The sequence below is a fragment of the Mytilus californianus genome, unplaced genomic scaffold, assembly GCF_021869535.1.
Source record: "Mytilus californianus isolate M0D057914Y unplaced genomic scaffold, xbMytCali1.0.p SCAF_3, whole genome shotgun sequence".
In the NCBI taxonomy this organism is placed as follows: Eukaryota; Metazoa; Mollusca; class Bivalvia; order Mytilida; family Mytilidae; genus Mytilus; species Mytilus californianus.
In genome coordinates, this window is record NW_026262679.1 from 19221112 (window position 1) to 19244997 (window position 23886).

At 32.4% G+C, this 23886-nt stretch overlaps 4 protein-coding genes across 4 annotated transcripts; all 4 read right to left on the reverse strand.

Moving 5' to 3' along the window:
• Window positions 1-235: 235 nt before the first annotated feature.
• On the reverse strand, window positions 236-3064 carry LOC127733399 (M-phase inducer phosphatase-like). The gene is made up of 2 exons (XM_052242765.1): window positions 3056-3064; window positions 236-985 (listed from the first exon to the last, which is right to left on the reverse strand). The coding sequence occupies exons 1-2, from the start codon at window positions 3062-3064 to the stop codon at window positions 236-238; spliced, it is 759 nt and encodes a 252-aa protein (XP_052098725.1).
• Window positions 3065-7372: 4308 nt separating this feature from the next.
• Window positions 7373-10201, reverse strand: LOC127733400 (M-phase inducer phosphatase-like). The gene is made up of 2 exons (XM_052242766.1): window positions 10193-10201; window positions 7373-8122 (listed from the first exon to the last, which is right to left on the reverse strand). Exons 1-2 carry the CDS (start codon window positions 10199-10201, stop codon window positions 7373-7375), a joined length of 759 nt encoding a protein of 252 aa, XP_052098726.1.
• A 4544-nt stretch (window positions 10202-14745) lies between these two features.
• On the reverse strand, window positions 14746-17583 carry LOC127733401 (M-phase inducer phosphatase-like). Its single transcript, XM_052242767.1, has 2 exons — window positions 17575-17583; window positions 14746-15495 (listed from the first exon to the last, which is right to left on the reverse strand). Exons 1-2 carry the CDS (start codon window positions 17581-17583, stop codon window positions 14746-14748), a joined length of 759 nt encoding a protein of 252 aa, XP_052098727.1.
• A 3760-nt stretch (window positions 17584-21343) lies between these two features.
• On the reverse strand, window positions 21344-22045 carry LOC127733403 (M-phase inducer phosphatase-like). The gene has a single exon (XM_052242769.1). The coding sequence runs from the start codon at window positions 22043-22045 to the stop codon at window positions 21344-21346; it is 702 nt and encodes a 233-aa protein (XP_052098729.1).
• Between the last annotated feature and the right edge of the window lie 1841 nt (window positions 22046-23886).

A 23886-nucleotide genomic window follows, 5' to 3' on the forward strand; every position in this document is an offset into this window, starting at 1 on the left:
TTGTATCACAGTTACTTTGTATCACCTTGTATCACAGGTACCTTGCATTACAGTTACTTTGTTGTATCATAGTTAAATTTAACATATCACAGTAAGGTTGTTGTATTACAATTATTTATTTAATATCACAGTTACTTTGATCTATAGCACTATATTAGCTTTCCGTAAAATGTTTTCTTTTGAGTAGTACTACCATAAGAAACATTTTCAATCACTTTTCATAAAAAAGTTCATATTACAAGCGTATGGATCTTTTTGCATGTCGCCGTTTTTCTCCAGCGGTCCAAGACTTTGACTTTGCCCGGAAATGACGTAAATCGGACGAGTGTTCATAATGGATCATTGGTTTGTAATTAATTGGATCGCAATACATCGACTTTTCGTTGAAAAAAGATTTGTATCCTTCATCCAGTAAATATACTTCTGGGTAGTTCAAGGCAGGATAGTTTTCTTTATTCAATTCACGATCTTTACTTCTCAGGAATCGCATCATCTTTGGGCCTCGTTCTGATGAAAACTCACAGTGAAAAACAAGAATTTGCTTCTCTGCAGTCGACTGTTGAAGAAGTTCCAAGATGGATGCATGTAAATACCTGTTTTCGGCACCTTCGATGTGACCTCCTTCGAATTCATACGGGTATCTGCAGTCGATGATTCGATAACTATTGATGACGTTTTTGTATCTACCGTCAATGACATCAGAAAGTGTCTGTGGAGAGATGCTTTTCAGATCCTGGTGTTTTCCTGCAACTGATGGAAGCGAGTAGGTTCTGCTGCAATCAGCAATTAAGTCTTCATTCAGTGTAAGTTTGTTGACGACAGTCTTTAAATCTCTGCAAGCTTTAACGGAATCACCCTGGTGATATTTTGTCAACGACCTCTTGGCACCAGGAGTCATAAAAGAAATAGTGTCTGCCTTTGGTTTTGTTGCTTTGAATCCAAAGGGTTCCATGTCACTAATCATCTGGTAACATTCGTCATCGTCCTGAAATAGTTGTTTAGGGAGCATTTTTGTTGTGGTAGGTTACTTCACAAAAGTCGTGATTGAATTTGACTTTTTAAGGTAAAGCACGAATATTTATGGAGAACGAACATTTTGACAAATCATAATTTTAAAGAACCGTGTTCACTTCATTACTCAGATCATTTCAGAATTAATCACTCGTTGTCTTTTGACCATAGCTTTGACCTCTGATTAACCTTGTCAAAGATGAAAGCGCGGCTTATCATGGTTTGTCAAGATTTTTAATTAAAGTATAAGGCAATTAAGTTCAATGTTCAGCAGAAACGATGATATATTTAATGTCTGAAAAAAGTTCACTTAATTAATGATACTTTTGTGTAATAATGAAAGACTAATTCAGTTTTTATATATGAAGTATTCCCATACAATTTTTTTTTTTATTAAAATGAATAAATAAAATGAAAAGAAAATTTAAAATAAAAGAATAAATAATACAAAATAAAGTTGAAAAAAATAGCATAAATATAACTGCTATAAATAAAATAAAATAACACTGTTTAAATAAAACTTGTTTTAAACCTTTATAGTAATAATTTTATTTATTTTTCAATTGTAGATTCTTAAATATATAAATTGTTTATATGTATATCCAACAACATAAATAATGGTCCACTTTTTTCCTTATACAGAAGTTTCATAATTTTTTGTTTATGCAAAAAAACTAACTTTAGTATGTTTTAAGCGTATTAACCTGGAAATTAATTTATGGGTTTATAAACAAGTTTTCGTTTTAGTGTCGACCTTCGTTGTGCTCGTCCAATTAAAAAAAAATATGAGTTATAATTAGACAATTTCAAATTTGTCATTAGAACAAACTTCGATAAGAAACTAGGCATAATTTTACTTTTCTATTTTTTTCAGATTTAAATTTACACCCGACATTTTCCTCTTTTCTTTTGTTTGTTTTAAATATAAAAATAAGGAGATGTGGTGTGATTGCCAATGAGACAACCATCCACCAAAGTTCAAATGAAGTGGATGTAAGCAATTTTAGGCAACCGTACGGCCTTCAACAATGAGAAAAAACCAATACCGTAAAGTCGGCTATAAAAGACCCTACATGAAAGAAGATGAAACAATTCAAACGAGAAAACTAACGGCCTAATTTATAACAAAATTTACGAAAAACAAATATGACGGACATGAACCAACGACAACCACTGAACTACGGGCTCCTGACTTGGGACAGGCACATAAAGAATGTGGCGGGTTTAAACATGTTTGTGAGCGCTCAAAATTATCTTTTTAAGTAGTCAAAAGTTGGAATTAAACAAAAATGTCCTTTTTACAAATGATATTTATGACTCCCAAACATTGTGTAAAAGTTTTGACTTTTTCAAACAAATTTTAAAAAGTTACATACAAAAGAAATAATTACTCCATAGAAATTAATGTTGTTCTTTTGTTTCTTTTGTTGTTCAGTATATAATGTCGTGCTATATACTTGTCTTGCAGTCTTCTAAGATCAATTCATGGACCTTTTGATAATATGGAGTATTATCTGAAATTAGAAGTACGTGTGTCCAGTGACTGTAGTAATACCTTCTTATTTTTGTAACGAGAGCATATACACTTTTTTATACGTATAGCAACATAAGAGAGACGACCATTTAATTCTCATGGTTAAAAAAAAGGGGTGGGGTATTTGTGGATTTTTTTTCTTGGCTGGTGAAATATTCATTTTTCCTTTTGCTAGTCCGGCTTTGTTTTGATAGCAGTAACCAACATTGCTTTGAAACCTTCACCTACATGTTAGACCACATAGATTTTACAGTGTTTTCCAACGTTGGCAGTACGTGGTACTCTTCGAACATTTGGTATTGAATTTAATGAATATCCCTATCCGATTGAATGTGATTGCGTATAAAAGCAGATAAAAAGACGCCCTCCAGTCTTAGAATTGAAAATTCTTCCAGATAAGATAAGAAATCTCAAAATTTTGCGAAGAAGAATTCATTGATTTTGAGCAATACTCTTAAACGATTGTCTTAGTGGTCTAAATGAATTGTTTTATTTAAGGTAGTAACTCACAGTTGCCATTCTGGTTGACATTATTGAATTCAGAAACATGCGAAAAGAGAGAACTGTAGTTAGAAATGAGAAAAACATTGGGTCAAAATTATTTTTGAGCCATTATATAACAGCTTGGTCATTCCCGAACCCATTATAAAAATAAGGAAATGTGGTATGATTGCCAATGAGACAACTATCCACCAGAGTTCAAATTATCCAAAATAAGTAATAACCATAACTTAAATTGCATGACTATTTTCCCAAATCGGTGAAAAACTTACTATGGCACTAATTTAATTTCCCTCAAGTTACCAGTAATATATATAGCGGTTATTTAAGTAATCTCGCATCGCCAAAAACAAATGACACATGAAAAGCAAACGGTGAAGTTTTGGACAGCGGAAGCATGTTTTCTATATTGTTGTGATAAGATGTAATATTTGCCACTGAACGTTAAACGAAATTCAACATCACCGTCATCATTGTTCTGTTATGATTCGAACGCAAATGATGAATCTTATGTAGGATAAAACACATGTCTGGGGGACTATACAGAGATCGTCAGTCCAGTAGCATCTAGTCGAATAGTAGATATGAAGATTGTCAGTCCAGTAGCACCTAATCGGATAGTACATACATAAAATAAGGAGCAGTAGTGTGATTGCCAATAAGACAACTACAAAAGAGTCCAGATATTAAAACTAATAATAAAAACTAAAGGTACACAGTTATATACGTCACGAATGTGATACGAAAATGAACCCTGCTTTGTGTTGAAAATATATTGAATTTGTAAATCACTTGCAATGAAATCGCTTCAAGAACTATTTTCTATATTTCCAGATTTGAAAGACGCATGTTGATATAGTACATCTTACTTTATCGAAAAGTTTTTGATTTGTTTTCGTGACTTTTAGCCAGAAAATACCTTTTTATGTATTACATTCCTTCTATAAAAAGAGGCAGAAGTTACCAAAGAGATAGTCGACCTCATAAGTTGAATACAAGCTGATAGCGCCATGGTAAACACGAAAAATGATGAACAGACCAACAACTGTCTTCAAAATACAACATAGAAAAATAAATACTGAACAACACGAACCTCATCAAAATCCGGAGGTGATAACAGGTGCTCTATAAGGGTAGTCAGATCCTCCTCCACATGTGGCACCATCGTTTTGTACAAGTTCGATGAAAAGTCTCATTCGGAGATGTTGCATACAGAAGAATGAATCCTCTAAAGAATCCATCCTACTATTTGTTTTTTTATTCTTGTATACTTTTAAACTAAAGATAGTCATAGTCACCAAAATCTGTCAAGAGAGTCTTTTATTTTGTTAAAAAAACCCATTGCAATATCGATTTTTAATCAAATACAAAGGTAACGGCATGGTTAGTAACATTATCAACCTTTACGACAGACAAAACAGCTAATCTGAAAGGTACACCATCTACTTGCCACTATACATCATGTACTGTGTTACAACCCTTGATTAAGCTGAACTGGAACTAACAAAAGCTATGTTATGTAAAGCCTAGTCGAGTGGTCTATGGCGCTGGACACAGTGCAGGAGTTCGAATCCCGCTGAGGGAAGAACAAAAATTTACTAACATATTTCGGCTAAATTTGATATGAAGGATATATAAGTCATGGTGTTTGCCCTGTATAACCACGGGATGTCCGATGGAGAACGTCTTTCGTAAATTTGTCTCATGTTTAGAAGTATATATATATGAAACATTTTAATCTGTATAATTTGTCATTCTGCATTGTTTATTATACCGCGAAACTTTTTTTGTGTTTTTATTGTTTCGTTCAATTTGTTTGAAAGTGTTTGTTTGGTTTTATTAAAAAATTGAAATACTGAATAGACTTTTAGATCATTTCAAACAGATTAAGCGCATAAAGAAATACTTAACTAAATAATTCTATTAACAGAAACTTTAATAACAAAAATATAGAAACGGATTAACAAAACATAAAACAAGTCCAATAGCGACTATTATAACATAACATTAACTATATTATATCACAGCTACTTTAATTCACAGTTACTTTGTATCACAGCTACTTTGTATCACAGTAAGTTTGAATCACAGCTTCTTTGTATCACAGTTAGTTTATATCACAGCTACTTTGTATCACAGCTACTTTGTATCACAGTTAGTTTGCATCACAGCTACTTTGTATCACAGTTAGTTTATATCACAGCTACTTTGTATCACAGCTACTTTGTATCACAGTTACTTTGTATCACACTTTGATGTATCACAGTTAGTTCGTATCACAGTTACCTGGCATCAAAGTTACTTTGTTGTATCATAGTTAAATTTGTCATATCACAGTAAGGTTGTTGTATCACAACTTTTTATATAATATCACGGTTACTTTGGTCTAGAGAGCTGAAAATGAGGCTAAGCGATTGGTGCTGTAGTGTATCTAAGGTGTCAGTTCAAATCCCGTTGAGGGACAAAAATTTGTAAGCATAAAAATCTAATTCTTAACACTGTTGGGTTTAATTTTCAGACTTATATATATATATATATTGTGGCATACCATCTTTTCCACAAGTTTATTGTTTTCTGTTTGGCATTAAATTAATATTAAGATCCATTTTGTAAGATCTGGTGATCAATTTATTTGGCAATCGCCAATGGCAGTCAGCAGGGTTTAAGAACATCAGTTGTTCGACCTGTTAGTCAAATGCGTTTTGTTAAAATAGACTTTTTCACTTTTTTTGGTCTTTTGGAAATTGTTGTTTGTGCTGTATTTAGACCCCTTTATCAAGAAATTTGTTTTACATGCACACGTATAAAAATTGCGGTTTTTATCCAACGCAATCATATGTTTGAACGTTTGCCTTCGGGTTTATATGATCCGTTCATCCTATTTCGACTCTTCAAAATTCAAGAGTCAATCCCAAATTGACGTAAATTATATGGCCTTCCAAATACCGTTTCGATTCCTAACATCACTGAAGAGACATTAATTGTCGAAATCCGGATATGGTGTACAAATTTTTGCACCTCATGTTTGCGGTATACCATCTTTTCCGCAAGTTTTTTGTTTTCTATTTGGTATTAGATTAAAATTAAGATCCATTTTGTTACATCTGTGATCCGTTTATTTGGCAATCGCTATGGCATTCAGCAGGGTTTAAGATCATCCGTTGTTCGACCTGCTAGTCAAATGCGTTTTGTTAAAATATACTTTTTCACTTTTTTGGTCTTTCGGAAAATGTTGTTTGTGCTGTATTTAGACCCCTCTAACAAGAAATTTGTTTTGCATGTACACGTATAAAAATTGCGGTTTTTATCCAACGCAATATTATATATAATAAGCAAGTCTAAAAGGGTACATCTCCAAAAAAATAGTAAAATCATGAACAAATATTAAATATTTCGGATAACTAATATCCTTCATCAGTAAGATGTCAAATGATTCTTTTCTTGACATGTGGTAGTCGAACTGAAATAATAATCTTGAACGTCATACAAATTATCACAAATCAATACGCTGGTAATTTTTTTCAATATTGATGTTTGGATGGAGGAATAAATTGCTTAATACTATGAGAGTCCTGTACTGAAGCCTGAGTTACAGGAAACAAGTGATGGTAGGGACTCATTTTATGTTTTTTGTTATTTATCGTTGGCTATTATATGTGTGTGTGTGTGTGTGTGACATTTTAATCTGTATAATTGGTCATTCTGCGTTGTTTATCATACCGCGAAACTTTGGCCCTTTTTTTTTTGTTTCGTTCAATTTGTTTGTAAGTGTTTGTTTGGTACTATCAAAAAAAAAATACTGAATCAGACTTTCAGATCATTTCAAACAAATAAGGCCCATAAAGAAATACTGAACTAACAAATTCTATTTATAGAAACTTTAATAACAAAAATATAGAAACGGATTAACAAAACATAAACTGTAATAAAACAAGTCAATAGCGACTATTATAACATAACATTAAATCATATCACAGTTACTTTGTATCACAGATAGTTGTATCACAGTTATTTTGTATCACAGTTTGTTGTATCAGTTACCATGTTGTATCACAGTTAGTTGTATCACAGTTTCTTGTATCACAGTTACTTTGTATCACAGTTACTTTGTATCACCTTGTATCACAGGTACCTTGCATTACAGTTACTTTGTTGTATCATAGTTAAATTTAACATATCACAGTAAGGTTGTTGTATTACAATTATTTATTTATTATCACAGTTACTTTGATCTATAGCACTATATTAGCTTTCCGTAAAATGTTTTCTTTTGAGTAGTACTACCATAAGAAACATTTTCAATCACTTTTCATAAAAAAGTTCATATTACAAGCGTATGGATCTTTTTGCATGTCGCCGTTTTTCTCCAGCGGTCCAAGACTTTGACTTTGCCCGGAAATGACGTAAATCGGACGAGTGTTCATAATGGATCATTGGTTTGTAATTAATTGGATCGCAATACATCGACTTTTCGTTGAAAAAAGATTTGTATCCTTCATCCAGTAAATATACTTCTGGGTAGTTCAAGGCAGGATAGTTTTCTTTATTCAATTCACGATCTTTACGTCTCAGGAATCGCATCATCTTTGGGCCTCGTTCTGATGAAAACTCACAGTGAAAAACAAGAATTTGCTTCTCTGCAGTCGACTGTTGAAGAAGTTCCAAGATGGATGCATGTAAATACCTGTTTTCGGCACCTTCGATGTGACCTCCTTCGAATTCATACGGGTATCTACAGTCGATGATTCGATAACTATTGATGACGTTTTTGTATCTACCGTCAATGACATCAGAAAGTGTCTGTGGAGAGATGCTTTTCAGATCCTGGTGTTTTCCTGAAACTGATGGAAGCGAGTAGGTTCTGCTGCAATCAGCAATTAAGTCTTCATTCAGTGTAAGTTTGTTGACGACAGTCTTTAAATCTCTGCAAGCTTTAACGGAATCACCCTGGTGATATTTTGTCAACGACCTCTTGGCACCAGGAGTCATAAAAGAAATAGTGTCTGCCTTTGGTTTTGTTGCTTTGAATCCAAAGGGTTCCATGTCACTAATCATCTGGTAACATTCGTCATCGTCCTGAAATAGTTGTTTAGGGAGCATTTTTGTTGTGGTAGGTTACTTCACAAAAGTCGTGATTGAATTTGACTTTCTAAGGTAAAGCACGAATATTTATGGAGAACGAACATTTTGACAAATCATAATTTTAAAGAACCGTGTTCACTTCATTACTCAGATCATTTCAGAATTAATCACTCGTTGTCTTTTGACCATAGCTTTGACCTCTGATTAACCTTGTCAAAGATGAAAGCGCGGCTTATCATGGTTTGTCAAGATTTTTAATTAAAGTATAAGGCAATTAAGTTCAATGTTCAGCAGAAACGATGATATATTTAATGTCTGAAAAAAGTTCACTTAATTAATGATACTTTTGTGTAATAATGAAAGACTAATTCAGTTTTTATATATGAAGTATTCCCATACAATTTTTTTTTTATTAAAATGAATAAATAAAATGAAAAGAAAATTTAAAATAAAAGAATAAATAATACAAAATAAAGTTGAAAAAAATAGCATATATATAACTGCTATAAATAAAATAAAATAACACTGTTTAAATAAAACTTGTTTTAAACCTTTATAGTAATAATTTTATTTATTTTTCAATTGTAGATTCTTAAATATATAAATTGTTTATATGTATATCCAACAACATAAATAATGGTCCACTTTTTTCCTTATACAGAAGTTTCATAATTTTTTGTTTATGCAAAAAAACTAACTTTAGTATGTTTTAAGCGTATTAACCTGGAAATTAATTTATGGGTTTATAAACAAGTTTTCGTTTTAGTGTCGACCTTCGTTGTGCTCGTCCAATTAAAAAAAAAATATGAGTTATAATTAGACAATTTCAAATTTGTCATTAGAACAAACTTCGATAAGAAACTAGGCATAATTTTACTTTTCTATTTTTTTCAGATTTAAATTTACACCCGACATTTTCCTCTTTTCTTTTGTTTGTTTTAAATATAAAAATAAGGAGATGTGGTGTGATTGCTAATGAGACAACCATCCACCAAAGTTCAAATGAAGTGGATGTAAGCAATTTTAGGCAACCGTACGGCCTTCAACAATGAGAAAAAAACAATACCGTATAGTCGGCTATAAAAGACCCTACATGAAAGAAGATGAAACAATTCAAACGAGAAAACTAACGGCCTAATTTATAACAAAATTTACGAAAAACAAATATGACGGACATGAACCAACGACAACCACTGAACTACGGGCTCCTGACTTGGGACAGGCACATAAAGAATGTGGCGGGTTTAAACATGTTTGTGAGCGCTCAAAATTATCTTTTTAAGTAGTCAAAAGTTGGAATTAAACAAAAATGTCCTTTTTACAAATGATATTTATGACTCCCAAACATTGTGTAAAAGTTTTGACTTTTTCAAACAAATTTTAAAAAGTTACATACAAAAGAAATAATTACTCCATAGAAATTAATGTTGTTCTTTTGTTTCTTTTGTTGTTCAGTATATAATGTCGTGCTATATACTTGTCTTGCAGTCTTCTAAGATCAATTCATGGACCTTTTGATAATATGGAGTATTATCTGAAATTAGAAGTACGTGTGTCCAGTGACTGTAGTAATACCTTCTTATTTTTGTAACGAGAGTATATACACTTTTTTATACGTATAGCAACATAAGAGAGACGACCATTTAATTCTCATGGTTAAAAAAAAGGGGTGGGGTATTTGTGGATTTTTTTTCTTGGCTGGTGAAATATTCATTTTTCGTTTTACTAGTCCGGCTTTGTTTTGATAGCAGTAACCAACATTGCTTTGAAACCTTCACCTACATGTTAGACCACATAGATTTTACAGTGTTTTCCAACGTTGGCAGTACGTGGTACTCTTCGAACATTTGGTATTGAATTTAATGAATATCCCTATCCGATTGAATGTGATTGCGTATAAAAGCAGATAAAAAGACGCCCTCCAGTCTTAGAATTGAAAATTCTTCCAGATAAGATAAGAAATCTCAAAATTTTGCGAAGAAGAATTCATTGATTTTGAGCAATACTCTTAAACGATTGTCTTAGTGGTCTAAATGAATTGTTTTATTTAAGGTAGTAACTCACAGTTGCCATTCTGGTTGACATTATTGAATTCAGAAACATGCGAAAAGAGAGAACTGTAGTTAGAAATGAGAAAAACATTGGGTCAAAATTATTTTTGAGCCATTATATAACAGTTTGGTCATTCCCGAACCCATTATAAAAATAAGGAAATGTGGTATGATTGCCAATGAGACAACTATCCACCAGAGTTCAAATTCTGTTGCATGACTATTTTCCCAAATCGGTGAAAAACTTACTATGGCACTAATTTAATTTCCCTCAAGTTACCAGTAAATATATAGCGGTTATTTAAGTAATCTCGCATCGCCAAAAACAAATGACACATGAAAAGCAAACGGTGAAGTTTTGGACAGCGGAAGCATGTTTTCTATATTGTTGTGATAAGATGTAATATTTGCCACTGAACGTTAAACGAAATTCAACATCACCGTCATCATTGTTCTGTTATGATTCGAACGCAAATGATGAATCTTATGTAGGATAAAACACATGTCTGGGGGACTATACGGAGATCGTCAGTCCAGTAGCATCTAGTCGAATAGTAGATATGAAGATTGTCAGTCCAGTAGCACCTAATCGGATAGTACATACATAAAATAAGGAGCAGTAGTGTGATTGCCAATAAGACAACTACAAAAGAGTCCAGATATTAAAACTAATAATAAAAACTAAAGGTACACAGTTATATACGTCACGAATGTGATACGAAAATGAACCCTGCTTTGTGTTGAAAATATATTGAATTTGTAAATCACTTGCAATGAAATCGCTTCAAGAACTATTTTCTATATTTCCAGATTTGAAAGACGCATGTTGATATAGTACATCTTACTTTATCGAAAAGTTTTTGATTTGTTTTCGTGACTTTTAGCCAGAAAATACCTTTTTATGTATTACATTCCTTCAGTAAAAAGAGGCAGAAGTTACCAAAGAGATAGTCGACCTCATAAGTTGAATACAAGCTGATAGCGCCATGGTAAACACGAAAAATGATGAACAGACCAAGAACTGTCTTCAAAACACAACATAGAAAAATAAATACTGAACAACACGAACCTCATCAAAATCCGGGGGTGATAACAGGTGCTCTATAAGGGTAGTCAGATCCTCCTCCACATGTGGCACCATCGTTTTGTACAAGTTCGATGAAAAGTCTCATTCGGAGATGTTGCATACAGAAGAATGAATCCTCTAAAGAATCCATCCTACTATTTGTTTTTTTATTCTTGTATACTTTTAAACTAAAGATAGTCATAGTCACCAAAATCTGTCAAGAGAGTCTTTTATTTTGTTAAAAAAACCCATTGCAATATCGATTTTTAATCAAATACAAAGGTAACGGCATGGTTAGTAACATTATCAACCTTTACGACAGACAAAACAGCTAATCTGAAAGGTACACCATCTACTTGCCACTATACATCATGTACTGTGTTACAACCCTTGATTAAGCTGAACTGGAACTAACAAAAGCTATGTTATGTAAAGCCTAGTCGAGTGGTCTATGGCGCTGGACACAGTGCAGGAGTTCGAATCCCGCTGAGGGAAGAACAAAAATTTACTAACATATTTCGGCTAAATTTGATATGAAGGATATATAAGTCATGGTGTTTGCCCTGTATAACCACGGGATGTCCGATGGAGAACGTCTTTCGTAAATTTGTCTCATGTTTAGAAGTATATATATATGAAACATTTTAATCTGTATAATTTGTCATTCTGCATTGTTTATTATACCGCGAAACTTTTTTTGTGTTTTTATTGTTTCGTTCAATTTGTTTGAAAGTGTTTGTTTGGTTTTATCAAAAAATTGAAATACTGAATAGACTTTTAGATCATTTCAAACAGATTAAGCGCATAAAGAAATACTTAACTAAATAATTCTATTAACAGAAACTTTAATAACAAAAATATAGAAACGGATTAACAAAACATAAAACAAGTCCAATAGCGACTATTATAACATAACATTAACTATATTATATCACAGCTACTTTAATTCACAGTTACTTTGTATCACAGCTACTTTGTATCACAGTAAGTTTGAATCACAGCTTCTTTGTATCACATTTAGTTTATATCACAGCTACTTTGTATCACAGTTAGTTTGCATCACAGCTACTTTGTATCACAGTTAGTTTATATCACAGCTACTTTGTATCACAGCTACTTTGTATCACAGTTACTTTGTATCACACTTTGATGTATCACAGTTAGTTCGTATCACAGTTACCTGGCATCAAAGTTACTTTGTTGTATCATAGTTAAATTTGTCATATCACAGTAAGGTTGTTGTATCACAACTTTTTATATAATATCACGGTTACTTTGGTCTAGAGAGCTGAAAATGAGGCTAAGCGATTGGTGCTGTAACTAGTGTATCAAAGGTGTCAGTTCAAATCCCGTTGAGGAACAAAAATTTGTAAGCATAAAAATCTAATTCTTAACACTGTTGGGTTTAATTTTCAGACTTATATATATATATATTGTGGCATACCATCTTTTCCACAAGTTTATTGTTTTCTGTTTGGCATTAAATTAATATTAAGATCCATTTTGTAAGATCTGGTGATCAATTTATTTGGCAATCGCCAATGGCAGTCAGCAGGGTTTAAGAACATCAGTTGTTCGACCTGTTAGTCAAATGCGTTTTGTTAAAATAGACTTTTTCACTTTTTTTGGTCTTTTGGAAATTGTTGTTTGTGCTGTATTTAGACCCCTTTATCAAGAAATTTGTTTTACATGCACACGTATAAAAATTGCGGTTTTTATCCAACGCAATCATAGGTTTGAACGTTTGCCTTCGGGTTTATATGATCCGTTCATCCTATTTCGACTCTTCAAAATTCAAGAGTCAATCCCAAATTGACGTAAATTATATGGCCTTCCAAATACCGTTTCGATTCCTAACATCACTGAAGAGACATTAATTGTCGAAATCCGGATATGGTGTACAAATTTTTGCACCTCATGTTTGCGGTATACCATCTTTTCCGCAAGTTTTTTGTTTTCTATTTGGTATTAGATTAAAATTAAGATCCATTTTGTTACATCTGTGATCCGTTTATTTGGCAATCGCTATGGCAGTCAGCAGGGTTTAAGATCATCCGTTGTTCGACCTGCTAGTCAAATGCGTTTTGTTAAAATATACTTTTTCACTTTTTTGGTCTTTCGGAAAATGTTGTTTGTGCTGTATTTAGACCCCTCTAACAAGAGATTTGTTTTGCATGTACACGTATAAAAATTGCGGTTTTTATCCAACGCAATATTATATATAATAAGCAAGTCTAAAAGGGTACATCTCCAAAAAAATAGTAAAATCATGAACAAATATCAAATATTTCGGATAACTAATATCTTTCATCAGTAAGATGTCAAATGATTCTTTTCTTGACATGTGGTAGTCGAACTGAAATAATAATCTTGAACGTCATACAAATTATCACAAATCAATACGCTGGTAATTTTTTTCAATATTGATGTTTGGATGGAGGAATAAATTCCTTAATACTATGAGAGTCCTGTACTGAAGCCTGAGTTACAGGAAACAAGTGATGGTAGGGATTCATTTTATGTTTTTTGTTATTTATCGTTGGCTATTATATATGTGTGTGTGTGTGTGTGTGACATTTTAATCTGTATAATTGGTCATTCTGCGTTGTTTATCATACCGCGAAACTTTGGCCCTTTTTTTTTTGTTTCGTTCAATTTGTTTGTAAGTGTTTGTTTGGTTCTATCAAAAATAAAAGAAAGACTGAATCAGACTTTCAGATCATTTCAAACAAATAAGGCCCATAAAGAAATACTGAACTAAAAAATTCTATTTATAGAAACTTTAATAACAAAAATATAGAAACGGATTAACAAAACATAAACTGTAATAAAACAAGTCAATAGCGACTATTATAACACAACATTAAATCATATCACAGCTATTTTGTATCACAGTTTGTTGTATCAGTTACCATGTTGTATCACAGTTAGTTGAATCACAGTTAGTTGTATCACAGTTAGTTGTATCACAGTTACTTTGTATCACAGTTTGTTGTATCACAGTTAGTTGTATCACAGTTACTTTGTATCACAGTTACCTTGTATCACCTTGTATCACAGGTACCTTGCATTACAGTTACTTTGTTGTATCATAGTTAAATTTAACATAGTCACAGTAAGGTTGTTGTATCACAATTATTTATTTAATATCACAGTTACTTTGTATCACCTTGTATCACAGGTACCTTGCATTACAGTTACTTTGTTGTATCATAGTTAAATTTAACATATCACAGTAAGGTTGTTGTATCACAATTATTTATTTAATATCACAGTTACTTTGTATCACCTTGTATCACAGGTACCTTGCATTACAGTTACTTTGTTGTATCATAGTTAAATTTAACATATCACAGTAAGGTTGTTGTATTACAATTATTTATTTAATATCACAGTTACTTTGATCTATAGCACTATATTAGCTTTCCGTAAAATGTTTTCTTTTGAGTAGTACTACCATAAGAAACATTTTCAATCACTTTTCATAAAAAAAGTTCATATTACAAGCGTATGGATCTTTTTGCATGTCGCCGTTTTTCTCCAGCGGTCCAAGACTTTGACTTTGCCCGGAAATGACGTAAATCGGACGAGTGTTCATAATGGATCATTGGTTTGTAATTAATTGGATCGCAATACATCGACTTTTCGTTGAAAAAAGATTTGTATCCTTCATCCAGTAAATATACTTCTGGGTAGTTCAAGGCAGGATAGTTTTCTTTATTCAATTCACGATCTTTACTTCTCAGGAATCGCATCATCTTTGGGCCTCGTTCTGATGAAAACTCACAGTGAAAAACAAGAATTTGCTTCTCTGCAGTCGACTGTTGAAGAAGTTCCAAGATGGATGCATGTAAATACCTGTTTTCGGCACCTTCGATGTGACCTCCTTCGAATTCATACGGGTATCTGCAGTCGATGATTCGATAACTATTGATGACGTTTTTGTATCTACCGTCAATGACATCAGAAAGTGTCTGTGGAGAGATGCTTTTCAGATCCTGGTGTTTTCCTGCAACTGATGGAAGCGAGTAGGTTCTGCTGCAATCAGCAATTAAGTCTTCATTCAGTGTAAGTTTGTTGACGACAGTCTTTAAATCTCTGCAAGCTTTAACGGAATCACCCTGGTGATATTTTGTCAACGACCTCTTGGCACCAGGAGTCATAAAAGAAATAGTGTCTGCCTTTGGTTTTGTTGCTTTGAATTCAAAGGGTTCCATGTCACTAATCATCTGGTAACATTCGTCATCGTCCTGAAATAGTTGTTTAGGGAGCATTATTGTTGTGGTAGTTTACTTCACAAAAGTCGTGATTGAATTTGACTTTTTAAGGTAAAGCACGAATATTTATGGAGAACGGACATTTTGACAAATCACAATTTCAAAGAACCGTGTTCACTTCATTACTCAGATCATTTCAGAATTAATCACTCGTTGTCTTTTGACCATAGCTTTGACCTCTGATTAACCTTGTCAAAGATGAAAGCGCGGCTTATCATGGTTTGTCAAGATTTTTAATTAAAGTATAAGGCAATTAAGTTCAATGTTCAGCAGAAACGATGATATATTTAATGTCTGAAAAAAGTTCACTTAATTAATGATACTTTTGTGTAATAATGAAAGACTAATTCAGTTTTTATATATGAAATATTCCCATACAATTTTTTTTTTATTAAAATGAATAAAGAAAATGAAAAGAAAATTTAAAATAAAAGAATAAATAATACAAAATAAAGTTGAAAAAAATAGCATAAATATAACTGCTATAAATAAAATAAAATAACACCATTTAAATAAAACTTGTTTTAAACCTTTATAGTAATACTTTTATTTATTTTTCAATTGTAGATTCTTAAATACATAAATTGTTTATATATGTATATTCAACAACATAAATAATGGTCCACTTTTTTCCTTATACAGAAGTTTCATATTTTTTTGTTGTATGCAAAAAAACTAACTTTAGTATGTTTTAAGCGTATTAACCTGGAAATCAATTTATGGGTTTATAAACAAGTTTTCGTTTTAATGTCGACCTTCGTTGTGCTCGTCCAATTTAAAAAAAAAAGAGTTATAATTAGACAATTTCAAATTTGTCATTAGAACAAACTTCGATAAGAAACTAGGCATAATTTTACTTTTCTATTTTTTCAGGATTAAATTTACACCCGACATTTTCCTCTTTTCTTTTGTTTGTTTTAAATACATGTATAAAAATAAGGAGATGTGGTGTGATTACCAATGAGACAACCATCCACCAAAGTTCAAATGAAGTGGATGTAAGCAATTATAGGCAACCGTAGTGGCTTCCAACAACTGAGAAAAAACCCATACCGTATAGTCGGCTATAAAAGGCCCTACATGAAAGAAGGTGAAACAATTCAAACGAGAAAACTAACGGCCTAATTTATAACAAAACTATTTACGAAAAACAAATATGACGGACATGAACCAACGACAACCACTGAACTACAGGCTCCTGACTTGGGACAGGCACATAAAGAATGTGGCGGGGTTAAACATGTTTGTGAGCGCTCAAAATTATCCTTTTAAGTAGTCAAAAGTTGGAATTAAACAAAAATGTCCTTTTTACAAATGATATTTATGACTCCCAAACATTGTGTAAAAGTTTTGACTTTTTCAAACAAATTTTAAAAAGTTACATACAAAAGAAATAATTACTCCATAGAAATTAATGTTGTTCTTTTGTTTCTTTTGTTGTTCAGTATATAATGTCGTGCTATATACTTGTCTTGCAGTCTTCTAAGATTAATTCATGGACCTTTTGATAATATGGAGTATTATCTGAAATTAGAATCACGTGTGTCCAGTGACTGTAGTAATACCTTCTTATTTTTACAACGAGAGTATATACACTTTTTATACGTATAGCACATAAGAATGACGACCATTTAATTCTCATGGTTAATAAAAGGGGGTGGGGTATTTGTGGATTTTTTTTCTTGGCTGGTGAAATATTAATTTTTCCTTTTGCTAGTCCGGCTTTGTTTTGATAGCAGTAACCAACATTGCTTTGAAACCTTGACCTACATGTTAGACCACATAGATTTTACAGGGTTTTCCAACGTTGGCAGTACGTGGTACTCTCCGAACATTTGGTATTGAATTTAATGAGTATCCCTATCCGATTGAATGTGATTGCGTATAAAAGCAGCTAAAAAGACGCCCTCCAGTTTTAGAATTGAAAATTCTTCCAGATAAGATAAGAAATCTCAAAATTTTGCGAAGTAGAATTCATTGATATTGGGCAGTACTTTTAAACGATTGTCATAGTGGTCTAAATGAATTGTTTTATTCAAGGAAGTAACTCACAGTTGCCATTCTGGTTGACAAACCATTATTGAATTCAGAAACATGCGAAAAAAGAGAACTGTAGTTAGAAATGAGAAAAACATTGGGTCAAAATTATTTTTGAGCGATTATATAACAGCTTGGTCATTCCCGAACTCATTCATGATAAAAATAAGGAGATGTGGTATGATTGCCAATGAGACAACTATCCACCAGAGTTCAAATTATCCAAAATATGAATACCCATAACTTATATTGCATGACTATTTTCCCAGATCGGTGAAAAACTTACTATGGCACTAATTTAATTTCCCTCAAGTTACCAGTATATATATATAGCGGTTATTTAAGTAATCTCGCATCGCCAAAAACAAATGACACATGAAAAGAAAACGGTGAAGTTTGGGTTAGCAGAAGCATGTTTCTATATTGTCTTGATAAGTATGTAATATTTGCCACTGGACGTTAAACGAAATTCAACATCACCGTCATCATTTTTCTGTTATGATTCGAACGCAAATGATGAATCTTATGTAGGATAAAACACATGTCTGGGTGACTATACGGAGATCGTCAGTCCAGTAGCATCTAGTCGAATAGTAGATATGAAGATTATCAGTCCAGTAGCACCTAATCGGATAGTACATACATAAAATAAGGAGCAGTAGTGTGATTGCCAATAAGACACTTACACAAAAGTCAAAATGACAAAATTTATAATAAAAACTAATGGTACACAGCTCCCTCACAAGTAAAAACCCATAACTGTAAAATATTAAAGCATACTGATGTTTTTGGTGGAGACATTACCACGTGTTTAAAAATAAATCGTCAGAGGTTCCGCGGAAACCTGTGTCTCGCCTGCGATTGCTGCTGTCAGTGTAAAAGTGTTATGTTGACCTAAAACGTGAGTCCATTTATCAGTAAAATACAGAATAAAAAAAAAAATCAAACCTTTTCTTTAGATGCTATTTTGGCCTTGACGATGAGCTTTTATGCAAGTTTCATAACAATCCATGGAGGTTTACAAATTTATCATGTACATAAAATTTAATCCCAGACTGTCTGTAAATGTTAACTGTAAAAAATGAAGTCCATCCTTCAGAAAAATACTACAAATGAAAAAAATATATTTTCAAAGGTTTGCTTCAGACATTATCTCTTAATCATTAAATAGCTACTGCCAAAGTTTCATAAAACTCTATGAAGGTTTGACAAAGTAATTGATGTGTAACAAACTTTAACCCCAGACTGTATCTACTTGTTAACTGTAAAAAAAACAAGTCCATTTTTCAGTAAAATACGGAAAACTGAAAATAAATATTTCCAAAATGTTGCTCTGGATACTATATTTTGGTTATAAACAAGCTTCAGTCCAAATTTCATAAATTTCCATGAAGCTTTGACAAAGTTATTGAAGACTAAAAAACTTTAACCTCAGACTGAGTCTGAGTGTAAACTGTAAAAAAAGTCTATTTATCAGTAAAATACGATAAAATGAAAATAAATGTTTTCGAAATTTTGCTCTGGATACTGTCTTTTGGTCATAAACAAGCTTCTGTACAAATTTTATAAAACTCCATGAAGGTTTGACAAAGTTGTTGATGACTGAAAAACTTTAACCTCAGACAAAATCTGAAGTTAACTGTAAAAAAAACAAACAAAGTCCATTTATTATTAAAATACGGAAAAATGAAAATAGATATTTTCAAAATTTTGCCCTGGATACAGTAGTTTGGTCATAAACAAGCTTCTGTCCCAATTTCATAAAATTCCATGTAGGTTTGACAAAGTTATTGATGTCCAGAAAAACTTTAACCACAGACTGAACTTAAATGTTGACGCCGCCGACACCGACGACAACGGAATCTAGGATCGCTTTGTCTCGCTTTTGCAAAATAAATTTCGCAGGCTCGACAAAAATTGTTTCTGTTGAAGGGTTGTCTTAGAAACAGATATCTGCACGCGTTGTATTTTACCAACTATATAATAATTCTTCTTCGATCTAATTTAAACTATAAATAGAGGAAGATTTGGTATATACGTCACGAATGTGATACGAAAATGAACCCTGCTTTGTGTTGAAAATATATTGAATTTGTAAATCACTTGCAATGAATCGCTTCATGAATTATTTTCTATATTTCCAGATTTGAAAGACGCATGTTGATATAGTACATCTTACTTTATCGAAAAGTTTTTGATTTGTTTTCGTGACTTTTAGCCAGAAAATACCGTTTTATGTATTACATTCCATCTATAAAAAAAAGGCAGAAGTTACCAAAGAGATAGTCGACCTCATAAGTCGAATACAAGCTGATAGCGCCATGGTAAACACGAAAAATGATGAAAAGACCAACAACTGTCTTCAAAACACAACATAGAAAAATAAATTCTGAACAACACGAACCTCATCAAAATCCGGAGGTGATCACAGGTGCTCTATAAGGGTAGTCAGATCCTTCTCCACATGTGGCACCATCGTTTTGCACATGTAAGTACAAGTTCGATGAAAAGTCTCATTCTGAGATGTTGCATACAGAAGAATGAATCCTCTAAAGCATCCATCCTACTATTTGTTTTTTAGTCTTGCATACTTTTAAACTAAAGATAGTCATAGTCACCAAAATCTTTCAAGAGAGTCTTTTATTTTTTTTAAAAAAAAACATTGTATTATCGATTTTTAATCAAATACAAAGGTAACGGCATGGTTAGTAACATTATCAACCTTTACGTCAGACAAAACAGCTAATCTGAAAGGTACACCATCTACTTGCCACTATACATCATGTACTGTGTTACAACCCTTGATTAAGCTGAACAGGAACTATCAAAAGCTATGTCATGTAAAGCCGAGTCGAGTGGTCTATGGCGCTGGACACAGTGCAGGCAGTGATGTCACAGAAGCAGGAGTTCGAATCCCGCTGAGGGAAGAACAAAAATTTGCTAACATATTTCGGCTAAATTTGATATGAAGGATATATAAGTCATGGTGTTTGCCCTGTATAACCACGGGTTGTCCGATGGAGAACGTCTTTCGTAAATTTGTCTCATGTTTAGAAGTATATATATATATATGAAACATTTTAATCTGTATAATTTGTCATTCTGCATTGTTTATTATACCGCGAAACCTTTTTGTGTTTTTATTGTTTCGTTCAATTTGTTTGAAAGTGTTTGTTTGGTTTTATTAAAAAATTGAAATACTGAATCAGACTTTTAGATCATTTTAAACAGATTAAGCGCATAAAGAAATACTTAACTAAATAATTCTATTAACAGAAACTTTAATAACAAAAATATAGAAACGGATTAACAAAACATAAAACAAGTCCAATAGCGACTATTATAGCATAACATTAACTATATTATATCACAGTTACTTTATATCACAGTTACTTTGTATCACAGCTACTTTGTATCACAGTAAGTTTGTATCACAGCTACTTTGTATCACAGTTAGTTTATATCACAGCTACTTTGTATCACAGTTAGTTTGCATCACAGCTACTTTGTATCACAGTTAGTTTATATCACAGCTACTTTGTATCACAGTTACTTTGTATCACACTTTGATGCATCACAGTTACTTTGTATCACAGTTACCTGGCATCAAAGTTACTTTGTTGTATGATAGTTAAATTTGTCATATCACAGTAAGGTTGTTGTATCACAACTTTTTATATAATATCAAAGTTACTTTATGGCACTATATTAGCTTTCAATATTTTCTTCTGAGTAGCACTATCACAAGAAATATATTCAATAACTTTTCATAAGAAAGTTCATATTACAAGCGTATGGATCTTTTTGCATGTCGCTGTTTTTCTCCAGCGGTCCAAGACTTTGACTTTGCCCGGAAATGACGTAAATCGGACGAGTGTTCAGAATGGATCATCGGTTTATAACTAATAGGATCGCAATACATCGCCTTTTCGTTGAAAAATGATTTGTACCCTTCATCCAGTAAATATACTTCTGGGTAGTTCAAAGTAGGATAGTTTTCTTTATTCAAGTCACGATCTTTACTTCTCAAGAAACGCATCATCTTTGGGCCTCGTTCTGATGAAAACTCACAGTGAAAAACGAGAATTTGCTTCTCTGTAGTCGGCTGTTGAAGAAGTTCCAAAATGGATGCATGTAAATACCTGTTTTCGGCACCTTCGATGTGACCTCCTTCAAATTCATATGGGTATCTGCAATCGATGATTCGATAACTATTGATGAAGTTTTTGTATCTACCGTCAATGACATCAGAAAGTGTCTGTGGAGAGATGCTTTTCAGATCCTGGTGTTTTCCTGCGACTGTCGGAAGCGAGTAGGTGCTGCTACAATCAGCAATCAAGTCGTCATTCAGTGTAAGTTTGTTGACGACAGTCTTTAAATCTCTGCAAGGTTTGTTTTGCTTGTCGACGGCAGATGGTGATTTAACGGAATCACCCTGGTGACATTTTGTTTTCGACATCTGTGCATCAGAAGTCATAAAAGACATAGTGTCTGCTTTTTGTTTTGTTGCTTCTAATCCAAAGGGTTCCATACAACTAATCATTTGGTAACATTCGCCATCGTCCCGAAATAGTTGTTTAGGGAGCATTTTTGTTGTAACTGGTTATTTCACAAAAGTCTTGATTGAATTTGACCTTGTGAGGTAAAGCACGAATATTTATGGAGAACGGACATTTTGACAAATCATAATTTCAAAGAACCGTGTTCACTTCATTACTCAGATCATTTCAGAATTAAAACTCGTTGTCTTTTGACCGTAGCTTTGACTTCTGATTAACCTTGTCAAAGATGAAAGCGCGGCTTATCATGGTTTGTCAAGATTTTTAATTAATGTATAATGCAATTAACCGAAATGAGGATTTTAAAGGTAATGTCTGAAATATGGTCACTTGATTAACGATACTTTTGTTTGTTGATGAATTTTTTTTTTCTGTTTTGATATGAAATAAATCCGCTTTATTAACAATAACAAAATAATTAAATGAAAAAAAATAGGATTAAGAAATTAAAAATAAACATTTTACTGAAAGGAAATAAAATAACACGACTTGAAATAAAACCATTTTTAAACATTTATGTTCCTACATGTAGTAATTTTGTTCTCCATTGCTGATCATTTCAATATATGTATTGGTATATGCATACTCAACAGCATAAATAACGTTCAACTTCAAAATAAAATATTTTCAAAATTTCTTGTTTTTGCAAAATGGCAAAACTCTTGTATATTTTAGGCATATTAACCTCGAAATTAGTACATGAGTATACAAAGAAATTTTGGTTTAAAAAAGTATGAGCCATAATAAGTTACTGTCAAAGTGGTCAAAAGAACAAACTTCAATTCAGAAACTAAGCATTAAATTAAATTTCTTTTTTTTTAAAGGTTAACATTTTTTGTTGTTAAAGGTTAACATTTTTCGTTTTTTGTGTGTTTGTAAATAAAATGTGTTTTCTTATAAAGTCAAAATTTAGAATTAAAAAGGGGTCTTCATTTTCAAATACATTGATTTGTTCGAATCCAAAATGTTTTGTCAAAATTTTGACTTTTTTCAATCACCTTATGAAATAGAAATGTTTACTCAAAAAGAAATGAATGTAGTTGTATCGTTTCTTTTTGTTGTTGAGTATATAATGTCGTGCAATGTATTTGTCTCTACTTTTGACTGTAGCATCCTTATACCAAAACTATAAAGTGTCATCTGAAATTTAATTATGTCTATAATACACATCTCCTTGTTTTTATATCGGAAGCGCATACAATTGTTGTACATGTAAACATTTTGCTAAATTCAGCTTATACATGTCAATTATTATTCTGTAAATAGGATTTTGGTGAACTAGCTAAGGGAATAAATATCAAATGAAAATAAAAGACCGTTTTATTGAGGAGAGGTACATGTATCAAACAAATGTTTCAAACATAGTGATTGTTAAATTTGAAAGCACAAGTGTCCTAAAATAAGACCAAGGGTGGAGATCATTGGCATTAAAAAACCCTCCCCGACAAAAAGAAGAAAAAGAAGAAAACAAAACAAAACATATAATAACATAACAAAAATTTAAAAAGACAAACAAAGAATGAAAGACGGGAAAACTGACAGTGTCACTTATATTTGAAAGAGTTTATTGCCGCAATAACGATTTTTACTACTAGAATTTGAAAAGGAGAGTGCATGGAAAAACTCTCAAAGAGATTACAAGGGAAAATGTTCCAAGATATTAAGAGGTTAACATGCGGCCTTCAACAATAGATAAGTGTATAAACTATATAATTAGAACGCTAAACAAGTGACAACTCCATCCATTGGATCACGGCTGAAAACACAT

Coding starts and splice junctions, on each gene's coding strand:
- LOC127733403 (XM_052242769.1), bottom strand. CDS start 22,045: ATGTCTTTTATGACTTCTGATGCACAGATGTCGAAAACAAAATGTCAC.